The 14,127-nt window shown below is 40.3% G+C and overlaps 2 protein-coding genes across 6 annotated transcripts; one reads left to right on the top strand and one right to left on the bottom strand.

Annotated features, from left to right (window-relative positions):
* The first annotated feature begins 435 nt into the window (after positions 1-435).
* On the top strand, positions 436-1,437 carry LOC117296612 (adenosine receptor A2b-like). Its single transcript, XM_033779632.1, has one exon. It carries the CDS (start codon positions 436-438, stop codon positions 1,435-1,437), a length of 1,002 nt encoding a protein of 333 aa, XP_033635523.1.
* A 1,345-nt stretch (positions 1,438-2,782) lies between these two features.
* On the bottom strand, positions 2,783-13,630 carry LOC117296895 (28S ribosomal protein S15, mitochondrial-like). 5 transcript variants are annotated; one of them, XR_004519812.1, is made up of 8 exons: positions 13,291-13,630; positions 12,336-12,389; positions 12,039-12,114; positions 10,970-11,018; positions 8,567-8,660; positions 6,658-6,716; positions 3,376-5,018; positions 2,783-3,178 (listed from the first exon to the last, which is right to left on the bottom strand). XR_004519812.1 is itself a non-coding variant. In XM_033780001.1 (7 exons), the coding sequence occupies exons 1-7, from the start codon at positions 13,493-13,495 to the stop codon at positions 4,677-4,679; spliced, it is 879 nt and encodes a 292-aa protein (XP_033635892.1). In that variant the 5' UTR covers positions 13,496-13,630; the 3' UTR covers positions 2,783-4,676. The 5 variants fall into 5 exon arrangements, 1 of the variants encoding a protein (XP_033635892.1); XR_004519811.1 differs by having other exon boundaries at positions 2,783-3,375; positions 3,474-5,018; XR_004519813.1 differs by having other exon boundaries at positions 2,783-3,744; positions 3,942-5,018.
* Between the last annotated feature and the right edge of the window lie 497 nt (positions 13,631-14,127).

The following is a 14,127-nucleotide window of genomic DNA, read 5'->3' as shown; positions in this document are numbered from 1 at the left end:
TCAACCAACCCACCTCACCTGAACATCTGAACAAAAGAGGTCCACATTTTGTAGGAGCAGAATGTGGACAGAATGTTTAAACACTATGTGGACTTAGACACGTCCACATCGTGTTGAAGAAAAGGATTTTCCGTGTACAGAACAGAGGAATGAACTCACACAGTGCGTGAACTGCAACCATACTGTGCGCTCTATCACCAAGCGGGATGTTGTGGGATGCAAACTCAACAATAATCCTGCCCCATCTGAACATCTGAACACATTCTGTAGGGCAGAATGCGGACAGAATGTTGAACACTATGTGGACTTAGACACGTTCACACAGTGTTGAAGAAAAGGACTTTTCCGTTCACAGAAGAAAGGAAGAATCACATAGTAAGGACCACATAGTAACAGCAACACAGAGCTGTGTGACCAACCCTATCACTAAGCAGAATGTCGTGGGAAGCGAACTCAACCAACTTGCCCCATCTGAACATCAAACTCAGTGAAGAGATCGCATACATGTTCCGTCTGACCGAAAAACCATATATGTTTGGATTCTGTGTTGTGTTGGATTTAGTCACCATACTCTTACAGGGCTTCACTTGTTACGTTTTCTGGTGCGGTGGGTCTAGACTATCCTACCCGACCACTAGACTTTTGTTCAACCAGAGTTTTGCTGAGCTTTGCGTCGTTCTGGGACACGCTCTCAACATCTTGGCCCCGAGCCCGGTTGATCTTCTACCGCCTACCATAGCCTCTGAGGCCCTCTGTCGTTTATGGCTGTCCAGGTTCCTCCTCTGGGGTTTATACAGCGTTGCTCTGCACAGTCTCCTACTCTCAAGTTTTGAACGTTACCTAGCAACCGTGCATCCGATCAAACACAGGACCAGTTTCGGGACCTCACAGGCGACAACTGGCATTGCTATCGTTTGGGTGTACGGGTTTGCCTGGTCATCAGTTCTGATCGCCTATACGACCATCAATCCAGAAACGGGTTTGTGCCACACTTCGGAAGGTCCAGTTGCGATCCCGTTTGGGATCGTACTTAGTCTGTGCGGTGTTTCTCTACCCGCTATGCTTCTCATGTTTTTCTTCTTCAGCATTTTCTGGAGGCTCCGCAAGACCAGCTTGAAGAAAGGAAAAATCCACGGAGCCGTGTTCCGAAAAGCGAAAATTAACACTCTAGTCTCAATGGCCATTGTCTGCACCAACTACCATTTGATGTTTATCCCCACGTATGTGATCTGCTTCTTCAAAATATTCACCGTTCTTGAAGACCCTGGGCCCGTGATTGACATCTCACTAAGGATGTGTGTTGTCATGCCGATTATTTGCGTGTTTTGTAACCCGTGGATTTTCTACTTTAAGAACCCGGGGTTCCGCTATGCTTTTAAGAAGGCTTACCTCTCCGTTCGTAAAAAGTTTAAGAATGAAGTTGACGTTGTTGCATAATGGAGTCCGCAGATTAACTTACGACACCTCGATGTGTGGCTTTTAAGCAAAAAGCAATTTTGTTATGTTCCTTTAAACGTGGATGGATTTCACTAGTACTGAAAAACCACAACAGTGGGTTTCTCCACATGTCACTTTTATTGTATTTTCTTATAGTTTCCCTATAAATCAGCATTACGTTGACTAAAACCAATCTATGAGTATAACTGGTGAATTTAGTTAGCTATGCTGTCATAAAAAGTCTTAACATGTGTTTGGATTTCACCTTCTGGCCAGCGACGAACTAGGGTAAAATGGAGGGGGGGGGGGGGGGGGGGGGGGGGGGGACAAACAGGGGTGCAATATTTTTTCTTAGGCCACTTCTGGACAATCAGAACTATAGATTCCAGGTGCATTTCTAACAAACCAATGCCCCTATTACAGTGCTCTTATTACACCATTTACTAATAGCGTACCTGTCATGAGCAAACATTTTTGTCCGGGAGTGAATGGAGAAAAAGTTTTGAAAACATTAAATTTATCACATTTAAAGCTTATGAAATGTAAAATTTTACTCTGGAAATAGCTTATTCAAAAAGTCAATATTTCAAATGATGGGGGGGGGGGGGGGGGAGGAACGATCCTTAAAATTACGCCACTACTGATGTTTTTGTGGAAAAGGAAAGATATTATATGTTTAGTAACCATTGGTTAATTTGCCTTTAAATTTTGTAGTATTTTTATCTGATATAGGTAAATAATTTTGTGGACCTATTGTTTTAAATATTGTAAGTTAGCAGATAATAAATATGGAGCAAAACAATGTTAAGAATGGTAAATCAAAATTTATTTTGCAAGGGATTAGCAAGATGAGATGACACAATTTTCTCAAAGCTTAATTATTACTTTTTTTTACTTACAATGCAATAGTTACATGTATGTCAATCTTTTAAGGCATTGGATACGATTGGTTATTACTCAAGATAATTGTTAGCATAAAAACTTATGTGGTAGCGAGCAATGTATAGTAGTATAAAACACTGTGAGAAATGACTCCCTCTGAAATAATGTAGTTTTTGAGAAAAAGGTAATTTCTCACTCCAAAAACAAAAGACTCCAACTGAAGCCTTTTATTACGCATCCGAAAGCACAGGCGCAAGTAGGGTATTTTTTCTTTCATTATTTTCATGGAACTGTGATAATTAAGTTAAAATGTTCACATATTTTTTATTTTATGCATACATGTTGGGATACACCAAATGAGAACACTGCCGTCGAACTTAGGATTAATCTTAGGACCTAGGACGATCTTAGTATCCATAGACGTTAGGATTGAACCCATCCTAAGTTAGGATGAGTTACTCACTCTAACTCGAGATAGGATTAATCCTAGCTGGTCTATGACCATTGCCAAAGGTGTCCAGTGCCTTTTCATTTATTTGCCAATAGATGATAATAAAGAGTCGTCTATTTAAGAGTCCGATTTGGTAGGTAGTGCTGCAATCCAAATGGTAAAAATACTTTTTGTATTTTTAAAACTGGTTTTGAGAGTGTTTTAAAAGTCAGGCATGTTCTATGTGCAAATGAAAGTTCGCGAGGACAAACATCTGAAATCCATTGGACCGGCATCGGCAGAATGTTCTGCTGGACCATAACATCATTTTGCCCAGTGATCTCAACATTAGTACGTGTACCTGGGCTGTCCAGTGATCCCTACTTGGGCTATCAAGTGATCCCTTCTTGGGCTATCAAGTGATCCTACCTGGGCTGCACAGTGATCCCTATCTGGAATGTCAAGTGATTTCTATCTGGGCTGTCCCATGATTTCTATCTGGGCTGTCCCATGATTTCTATCTGGGCTGTCCCATGATTTCTATCTGGGCTGTCCCATGATCCCTATAATGGGCTGTCCAGTAATACATGTACATGTACCTATCTTGGGCTATCACGTGATCCTACCTGGGCTGCACAGTGATCCCTATCTGGGCTGTCCAGTGATCTCTATCTGGGCTGTCCAGTAATACATGTACCTATCTTGGGCTATCAAGTGATCCTACCTGGGCTGCACAGTGATCCCTATCTGGGCTGTCCAGTGATCTCTATCTGGGCTGTCCAGTGATTCCTATCTGGGCTGTCCCATGATTTCTATCTGGGCTGTCCCATGATTTCTATCTGGGCTGTCCCATGATTTCTATCTGGGCTGTCCCATGATTCCTATCTTGGCTGTCTGGGCTGTCCCATGATTTCTATCTGGGCTGTCCCATGATTCCTATCTTGGCTGTCCCATGATTTCTATCTGGGCTGTCCCATGATTCCTATCTTGGCTGTCTGGGCTGTCCAGTGATTTCTATCTGGGCTGTCCCATGATTTCTATCTGGGCTGTCCCATGATTTCTATCTGGGCTGTCCCATGATTCCTATCTTGGCTGTCCCATGATTCCTATCTGGGCTGTCCCATGATCCCTATAATGGGCTGTCCAGTAATACATGTACATGTACCTATCTTGGGCTATCACGTGATCCTACCTGGGCTGCACAGTGATCCCTATCTGGGCTGTCCAGTGATCTCTATCTGGGCTGTCCAGTAATACATGTACCTATCTTGGGCTATCAAGTGATCCTACCTGGGCTGCACAGTGATCCCTATCTGGGCTGTCCAGTGATCTCTATCTGGGCTGTCCAGTGATTCCTATCTGGGCTGTCCCATGATTTCTATCTGGGCTGTCCCATGATTTCTATCTGGGCTGTCCCATGATTTCTATCTGGGCTGTCCCATGATTCCTATCTTGGCTGTCTGGGCTGTCCCATGATTTCTATCTGGGCTGTCCCATGATTCCTATCTTGGCTGTCCCATGATTTCTATCTGGGCTGTCCCATGATTCCTATCTTGGCTGTCTGGGCTGTCCAGTGATTTCTATCTGGGCTGTCCCATGATTTCTATCTGGGCTGTCCCATGATTTCTATCTGGGCTGTCCCATGATTCCTATCTTGGCTGTCCCATGATTCCTATCTGGGCTGTCTGGGCTGTCCAGTGATTTCTATCTGGGCTACCAGTGATCCCTATAATGGGCTGTCCAGTAATACATGTACCTAGCTGGGCTGTAGTGGTCCTAATGCTGCCCAGTAATCCCTATTTGGGCTGTACGGTGATCCCTATCTGGGCTGTCCAGTGATCCCTGTATGGTATGTAGTGATTCCTATGCTGCCCAGTAATCCCTACCTGGGCTGTTCAGTGATCTGAATTCCTAAATGGGTAACGTCTCATGTACTCTCTTCTTGCAATCTGCCCATCTCTTCCTCCGTCAACTCAATCCCAAGATCTTTCTTCAAGATGGCTATATCCTTAAGTTGTTCCTCCCTAAGATGAAACGTAAACTCTTGTAGGGCTTCCTTCCGCTCTAAGAAAGCCTGCTCACAGAGGGCCTTTTTCTCCAAGTAGCGCTTGGTTTTCTTCCTGATAAGATACTTTGGAGGCGGGGAGTATGTAATACCGAGCTTCTCCAGTAACCGCTCTGAGAGCTCAAAGTTTATCTTGCGCAGGTGTTTGATGTTTTTGCGACGTCTGTCGATCATCATGAGCATGATTCTTTTGTTCCCTTTATCCTGCATAACAAAAAATAAGATTTATTGCATTGGCTGAAAAAGAATCGCAACTAGTTTTGGTTTCCAGACAGTGGCATGTTAGGCGCTGGCCGCTGGACGTTCATTTGAATAAGCCATTTGCGTGTTCGATTTGAATGTTGTTTTGTACAATGACATGCTCGATCACAAGTCACCCCTTAGGTTTGAATTCCTCAGACTTTAGAGACAGTTGCTATGTCATATGATTTGGGGCAAACTTTTGCGTAGTAACGTAAGAGACGTGAACACACAGACATGTTTATGGTGCAGACCGTGGACTTCTCTTTGTTCTCCCATTTTTCAGATGTCCCCTTTGGTTTTGTACACAAAATCTACCGAGGACTGTCCCCGGTGTGACTTTTTCCCGGATCCCTTTTGTTAATGTCCTCGGTTATCAATGGTAGACATGCCCACACGTACACAATTCTGAATGGATCAGGGTCTGCTCATCTGGAGGTTGCTCCATGTACACAAAAGCTTGCCCCGAATCATGTGACATAGCAACTGTCTCTATAGTCTGTGGAATTCAAATGTAAGCGGTAACTTGTGACTAAACAAGTCAATGGGCCGAATAAATAAAAACTAGCATTTGCTTTTACTAGCCTTTTTTACTTAAATCCTTATAAAAAAAAGTAAGACTTAATTGCTAGTATTTGGTCGAACTAGTGGGTAAAAGCAATGCTTGAGGGACGAGCTTCTTATTGAGATGTAAATAAAACCGACATTTTACTATTACCTGAATAGTTGCACAAGATACTGGGCCGTATAAAGGCCAGCATTAACAAATTTTGATAAGTTTAAGATCAGGCATGAGAATTTGCCCGAATCTCTATAAAATAACCTTTTACTGGAAAAACACTGCTTACTTGAACGGATTAGTAAATGGTCAGAGAAAAGCACAATAGCGGGGTATTCAGGAGTATAACAATAGAGGCATGGACTCGCAGATCAATAGCGATTAACTGAAATGCAGGCGGGGTAGTTTCCACTTAGTCAAGTTTTTGATGGCGGCAGTGGCTATGATGAGGAAACAGCCAGCCTCTCCACGCCAGAGCTCCAGAGATTGGTACTTTTAGAGCAATTAAAGTACATAACAAATTTATAAGTAACATTTGTAGTTGGATCAATAGGCCAAGGGAAAAATAACCCTTTAATACTGACCCGATACCGAGTCTGTTGTTCAAGTAAAATCTCAAGCTCCTCATACAGTAGCTTGTAAAAATACAAGTAATTGCTACAGTATGTTAGTAAAATGTCGTTTTTATTAATAAGTGAAAGGTAACCCCACGAGCAAAATGTTCATGCCTGATCTTTTACTTTTCAGTCTTCTTGCTGATGATGGACCTATAACTTGATAAGTAATTGCTAGTTTTTATTTATTCGGTCCATTGTACCAGACATTATTCAAATCTAACTCGCAAAGGGCTTATTGTGTGTGTACTGTTGACCCAGTATGCAAAAACTGACATTACAGGTTTGTTTGATGAACTGTGTTCAGTCTTGCAGAAATGTTTCAAGTTCAGTGCTGAGTTATTTCACGAAAATTACAAATTTTTTTGTCGACCATGGAATACACAAGATTTTGTTTTAATAAACGATGGAACATGAAAGATTTACTTACCCTTGGGAACTGCTGGACATGTGGCGCTAGATTCCTTATTGTTACCGTGCATTTTGCAACTGTAAGAAAGATGGAAATAACGTCATGTTAAAGACACTGGACACTATCTATAAGTAATTGTCAAAGACCAGTCTTCTCACTTGGTGTATCTCAACATATGCATAAAATAACAAACCTGTGAAAATTTGAGCTCAATTGGAAGAAGTTGCAAGATAATAATGAAAGAAAAAACACCCTTGACACAAGAAGTTGTGTGCTTTCAGATGCTTGATTTCGAGACCTCAAATTCTAAATCTGAGGCCTCAAAATCAAATTCGAGGAAAATTACTTCTTTCTCGAAAACTACTTCACTTCAGAGGGAGCATTTTCTCACAACGTTTTGTACTATCAACCTCTCCCCATTACTCGTGACCAAGTTAGGTTTTATGCTAATTATTATTTTGAGTAATTACCAATAGTGTCCACTGCCTTTAAAGATTCCCGAGAATTTATGGCGAAAAACTGAGGCAGGGTCAAAAGACTCAAAACTGCAACCGTTTATAAAAGCAGTCACAATATACAAAACTCAGCACTGCACAAGGCAGTTTGGGCCTCATAAAACCCAATCCATAAAATATCGCCCACAGCGGAAAGATGGAAGGCGAAGAAAGAGATCACGTGGCAAACCTGACCATTCAGGAACCTGTTTGAGTTACAAGCCCTGTTGAATTTTGGACTCCTCCCCAGCCCCCCCCCCCCCACAAGTTTTAGCCCTGAAGCATCAACCCATGAACCCCTTCTCGTCATGAAATAACGCTCCGAAATTTTTAACTTTTTGCCTGATTTAATGAGGCTAAAAGATAAATTTGTTATGACACCTGCGTTTGTGGAATTACCTGCGCTTGTGGAATACAGAAAAATATAGCGGGTTTGCGTCCCATATCAAACTCAGCTGGTGTGATAATATACAAATAATGAAATATTTTCATTCGTTGAAAGATGGAATGTTCTATTCAACGAGGCGGAGCCGAGTTGAATGGAAAATTCAAGCTTTCAACGAATGAAAATATTTGCACTATTGCACAAATGAAAAAACATTCATTATTTGTTTTATATAACACCCAAGTAGATCTTTGTTATTTTGATTGGAGGATACAACTTTCAAAACAAACAAAGCGTAGGCCTTCAATTTTTAATTGTGAAATTACACCCATTTCTTCTGGGTCGGCCTGTTGGATTCAACAGTGACAATGTGCGTTCTGTACAGCTATTTTAAGACACGCAGACGCCGAATATATGTTCCCTGCAGTAACACTGCTGCGTTACCAAAGACACGCGCACGCAGTGATGTTTTTACTCAGCGTGCAATAGTACTTTTAGGATGGAACGGAAAATGCACGGTGAGTGCTGTAGCGTGCAATAGTAATTTTATTTGCTATCACGTGACGGTCAATCTTTCAATCAAATGGCAAGGATCTGCTTGGGTCAGGGTGTTATATAACATATTATACACATAATGAATGTTTATGAGTGCAATGGTGCGAATATGTTCATGAGTTGAAAGATGGAATGTTTTATATAACATCCAAGTAGATCTTTGTCATTTTGATTGAAAGATACAACTTTCAAAACAAACAATTTCAACTGTAGAAGCTGAATGCTAGTAATTTTACTATGCCTTCTTGCAGTATCACCTGCTGCGTTACCAAAGACACGCGCACGCAGTGATGTTTTTACTCAGCTTTTTCGTTCCATCCGAAAAGTACCATTGCACGCTGCCAGCGTGCAATGGTACTTTTCGGATGGAACGAAAAAGCACGGTGAGTGACTCAGCGTGCAATGGTACTTTTATTTGCTATCACGTGACGGACAATCCTCCAATCAAATGGCAAGGATCTGCTTGGGTGTTATATAACATATAATAACTTACTGCTTGTGAAGAGCAGGTTAGCATGGCTTTCATCTGTTGGATCATGATCAATATCCTGCAATGTGTTTACTTCTTGGAGTTTCTTGATCTCTCGCTGCGAATAAAAATAAATGATCAAAATAAATGTCTCACAATCACGATTAAAGTATTTTCATAGATGTTAAATTTGCATCAGGGATAAAATTGAATAATGTTTGGTTTTACACTTGCACATGTGTGTGTAAGCACTGTGAAATCAGTACTTACCCAACTTCTGTATAATTTTTATTAATTTTTTTAAATCACAGGCATAACTACCAAGGTGGGATTCGAACCAACAACCTCTGCCCCATTCTAGAGCAGATGTCTTACAAACTAGACCGACCACTGAGATTGCGAGATAGCTAGAGGTAGTTTGAATCCTATGTTTTTCATTTTCATTCCCCTTTTTAGGCTTAACATATCAGAGTGTGGGTTCGAATCCCTATGTTTTCATTTTCATTCACCTTTTTAGGCTTAACATATCAGAGTGTGGGTTCGAATCCCGGACATGAATCCCGGTCGTGTCCCTGAGCAAGACACTTCCCTATGATTGCTTCTCTCCACGCAGGGGTAAATGGGTGCTTGTGAGGGCAGAGTTGGTTCTTGTGATGGATTAGCTTTGATGCGCTACATATTTGGCGGTACAGGCTGAATACTCCCCAGGGAGCTGAGATGGTTTATAGGATGATTTAAGGCCCAGTGACCAGGAGTAATAATGTTGAAGCGTGATGAGCGTCACTGCGTGACGGACCTGAGCGCTATATAAATTGCCACTATTACTATTATTATTATAAGCCATGTCATACCAGAATATTAACCAACAGATTGTTTGATATTTATATTAACAAATAAATCTGTGTTGAAGTTTTCTTGTACTTAATTTTAATATTTTGTTCACTATGTAATGTATGATTTGTCTGTGAAGATGCATTCACTGCTCGATATTGTAAGCTAACAAATTGCATATATCATTCGAAACTATAGTGGGAGATGTTTAAAATGGTCAGGCAGTAGGAGGGTTGACTCAATGACCGAGTACTGCGCAGAAGCGTTCACTATAGGCCTGGGCGAATTATTCGAATATCCGGTTAATGGTGAATAGGTTTTCCTATCCGTAACCGCGAATGCCTTTTTTTTCTTAACCGAATATCCGCAATGGGCGCGAATACCTATTTATAAACCGGATAGTTCTGTAATTACAACCAAGTAACCGGATATTCTTTAATATCCGAATATCCGCGGACGTCGGGCGACAACTGATAGGAATGTTTTGTCTGAATCCTTATGAAACTTCTATTAAAAACAGCATAAATTAAGTATTTAACTATGCTCACCTCCGTGAAGAGTTAAAACAATGACATTTCTGACATAATTTGTTCAAAGATTACAAAAGTTTTCCTTCACGTAGAGTCAATCACGATCAAAAGAAAAAGCAAATCGCCATCTTTAAATTAGATCCGGTTATTTTTATGAATGAACCGAGTGACACTGTCTAAAACTAATATCAATCCGCCCATAGGATCTCATTCACAAACGAACAGTGCCCTCTAGCGGCCAAAAATAATAATAATATATTTTTTTTATATATATATTTTTTTAATAGCGCCCTCTAGCGGCGAAAAAAACTATTCAAAAAAAAAAAATATCCGGTTAATTTCGGATAGTTGGCCAGCGGTATCCGAATACCAAAATTTCATTATTCGCCCAGCACTAGTTCACTACATGACATATGACAGGCTGGCATAGCTTATCTATCATTCATAAATACCTAAGACAGTTTCGCTATTCCTATTGGTGGAGAGGGCATCATGTGGGGGTGTTTAAACTGATGATATATCACCATTAAAAAGTGATGAAACATGGGCGTGACGCGCGAGCTTGCACCTGTGCGTATAAGACAGTTTCTTCATCCTATTGGTCGAGAGCAACGACCGGGACAGTTGTGCCACATCACGCGATACGCGCGACGCGCACAGCAATCTCCTTATAAGGAGTTGTTTACACGAGGGCCTTACCATTTCATAGCTGGAGGGGTGTTGTGTTGAAAGAAATTATTGAACAATTTATAATTTTTGCATTTATTTTACTTTTTGACAAAAAGTGTTGATGTTTTTTTACCGAAAAGGCATTTATGAATGGGAATCAAAGTGTGTTGATTCGGTTTTCAACTAGTGGTTTAAACCCGCCGAGGCCTGGTTCTTGATAATTTACCTCGCCTTCGTCTCGGTACCGTAAAATTATCAAGAACCAGGCCTCGGCGGGTTTAAACCACTAGTTGAAAACCTCTTCACCACACATTGCATCATTACATTGAAGAATTGGTCACAAAGTAGGAAGAAGGAGGGTTGAGATTATTTGTATTATTACTCCAAGTCAACTTACCCTGGGTGCAAACTCTAGACTGAAGATTCTCTTGACATCCTCACTTGCACTAAAACAAGAACATTTGACAAGAAATGGTGTATGAATGAAGTCTAGAAAAGGGGTTACGTCGTCACAACGTGAGCTAACTAGTTGTAATTAAAGGCACTGGACACGTTTGGTAATTGTCAAAGTTGTGAGATAATAATGAAAGCAACAAAGTTGTGTGCTTTCAGATGCTTGATTTCGAGACCTCAAAATCTAACTCCGAGGTCTCAAAATTAAATTCGTGGAAAATTGCAGTTTTTTGAAAACTACATTACTTCAGAGAGAGCCGTTTCTCACAATGTTTTATACATGTACTACCAACATCTCCCCATTACTCTTTACAAAGTACATGTATGCTAATAAATATTTGAGAAATTACCAATAGTGTCCACTGCCTTTAAGAAGAAGGTTTTGCAAGGAGTACATTCTGAAAGTGTTGAATATCATTTCTGCTTTGTGTTTTTGTGTTTTGCTTTCCTCTTATGAAAACATCATTCCTGTTATGAAGAGTTATTTGGCCAGTCCCAGCCAGCGACCTTGTTGTAACGGAGTCGACAATAGAGAGGTTTCGCAGAGTCACCGATACTCTTACGTGAACGAATACGTCATAATACGTCACCACTTTTTGAGGTCCATGTGACGTATAACCGTTGTACACAAGTTAGAATAGTCGCTCAAAACGTGAATCTGTCGCCATACACGTAAGTAAACATGAGTATATTTTGTTCATGTTTTTGTAGCGGAATGTTATTTTTTAATGCACCAGGTTTTCACCACGTCTATTAGAGGTATCATACATGGATGTAGTTGGACATTTGTTAACCACCATGCTTCAGAAAAAGAGAAATGGACTAAAAAGTACATGGGTGCAGCCATTTGGTTAATAGCGCCCTCTTGAGCCTCAAGTTGAGGGTATTCGTTAGAATTTTACGAAGCAAAACTACACAGCTCACTTGACGTGAACGCGTACGGTTCGATATCTGTTTGCGTATTCGTATCCGCGACTCTGCGAAACCTCTCTATTACATGGTTGTGTACTTACTCTTCTAATTCCTTGATTTCTTCGAAGCCAGACTGTAACCGGCTTGGTTCCATTCCCATATAACGATCAAATGTTTCTTTGAAAGAATAACAAAAAGACCACCATAGTTTATAAAATAAAAAAAACCATGTAAACAATTTCACATCAAAGCATCTCTCAGCTCTCAGGAAAGCCTTTCAATTCAGTTTATTTAGCCATGTATTTCAGAAATGTTGGTACAGATTCTGTACTTGTGTACAGAATACCCCTCTCCCACCCCCAGAAAAAAATCCTTTGGAAAACCCTGAGTTCTCTTACCTTTTTTTACTCTTCTTGAAAACTTTGATGCTGCCTTGGAAGCATAGGTTCTTACTGTTGAAGAATACGATCAAAAGTGACTTGAGTTAATATTTATCTTACATCGCAGACAGATTACAATGTATGAAGGGGATGCCAAAACAAATTCGGTACTAGGCCTAAAGATACATTTTCTAAAAATACATACATAAGCATTCAAACAACTGGGGGAAAAAAACGCAAGAACACTTGGCCTATTTATTATTGATGACAAGTCAAAATGAGAAATTCTTGCATTTTTGCAGCCCCTTCGAGTTTGATACAATTAAAATACTACCTCTGATTTACCAACCAACCAATCATGCCAGTGCAATAAAAATGTCGATGAAAAAAATTGTAAATTAAAAACGAAGAATTTGGTGGAAAAGTTTCCGTATGGCGCCACCACTTATATTCATTCGATATGAAATGATATACTAAAATTACTATAGTCTCTAATTTACCTCAATGAGATATCCCTTTTTGAAAAAATGACTGACAAAGTGGTGGCGCCGGAAAAGTTTCCGTATGGCGCCACCACTTTTTCATTCGATATGAAATAATATAGTATCTAATTTACCTCAATGAGATATCCCTTTTTGTAAAAATGACTGAAAAAGTGGTGGCGCCGGAAAAGTTTCCGTATGGCGCCACCACTTTTTCATTCGATATGAAATAATATAGTATCTAATTTACCTCAATGAGATATCCCTTTTTGTAAAAATGAGTGAAAAGGTGGTGGCGCCATACGGAAAGTTATCCGTGGCGCCATACATAAAGTTATCCAATTTCGGTAATTTCATTAATAATTTAGAATAAAATTAATTAACTTAATAAAAATAAAATTAAATAAAATTTAAAAAACAAAAATTAATAACTTAGAATTCAACAACATTCAACAAAAAGAAATCAACAAAACAGTACAAGAAATCCATACCCATCGTGTGAGGAATGAACTGTCTATGTTGATCCCATGGTTGATCGAACAACTCATCCTGTCTCCTGAATAACCGACAAGAAGCACCGTTTGTTGCTGCACAGGAATTCAATGCAACATTACCACACACCGCTGGGGTTGTTGACAAGTTTCGACAAATCTGTCGAGATAATCCGCAGCCTTCAGTCGTTAGTCGTCGAAACATTGTTCATCAATATCTTGGATAAGTTCCGTAGATATTGCCTGTGTTTGACACCCTCTAAGGTGATCTGGGGAAGATTTAAAGGCGCTTCAAAATAAGAATTTAACCGAGCACACGAGCGGTGCGAGAGGAGGTCGCCATCTTTGATAATTTGTAGCGCCCTTTACGGTCAGATAGAGCCAATCACATTATACTTTTTAAATGCCAGGGGTGCGTTCCACTCGCGCAAAACCATCGGGCGTCGCAAACGTTCGTTTTCGCTCCGTTACAGATGGTTTTCTGGAATCGACGACGAAGTGAAGCCCGGCTTTTCCCAGCAAGATGTTCGATAAGCATAAATAATTCAAAGGTTCGGGAAAGCGACACATAAGTGTTTATTTCGGGCGGAACAGTAACTTGAGATCTGCTCCAGCAGTGCAAACCTTGAAGTTCGAATCCCACCCATTTTATGAAACACATTGGGTTAGGATGAGGGGTTAGGTTTTGATTAAAACAATATAATGAGATGTGTACACCGAACAATACGTGTTTGTAAATATACATGTAAAGTTTTTCTTTATATCTTTTACGAAAGATACCTGAAGATACTCGTGTAGTGGTTAAGAAATGACAGTTCTAGATGTGGTACGCAACCA

Source organism: Asterias rubens, chromosome 11 (genome assembly GCF_902459465.1).
Source record: "Asterias rubens chromosome 11, eAstRub1.3, whole genome shotgun sequence".
In the NCBI taxonomy this organism is placed as follows: domain Eukaryota; kingdom Metazoa; phylum Echinodermata; class Asteroidea; order Forcipulatida; family Asteriidae; genus Asterias; species Asterias rubens.
Note: the sequence above shows the minus strand (reverse complement) of the source record. Positions and strands in the feature narration are given on the sequence as shown.

Bases quoted from the DNA above. Each gene is read 5' to 3' on its own strand.
- LOC117296895 (XM_033780001.1), bottom strand. From the start codon at position 13,495: ATGTTTCGACGACTAACGACTGAAGGCTGCGGATTATCTCGACAGATT. The intron at 12,115-12,335 runs GTAAGAGAACTC...ATTCTTTCAAAG, and splicing joins TTCAAGAAGAGTAAAAAAAG to AAACATTTGATCGTTATATG. The intron at 5,019-6,657 runs GTAAGTAAATCT...TTTGTTATGCAG, and splicing joins ATGTCCAGCAGTTCCCAAGG to GATAAAGGGAACAAAAGAAT.
- LOC117296612 (XM_033779632.1), top strand. From the start codon at position 436: ATGTCGTGGGAAGCGAACTCAACCAACTTGCCCCATCTGAACATCAAA.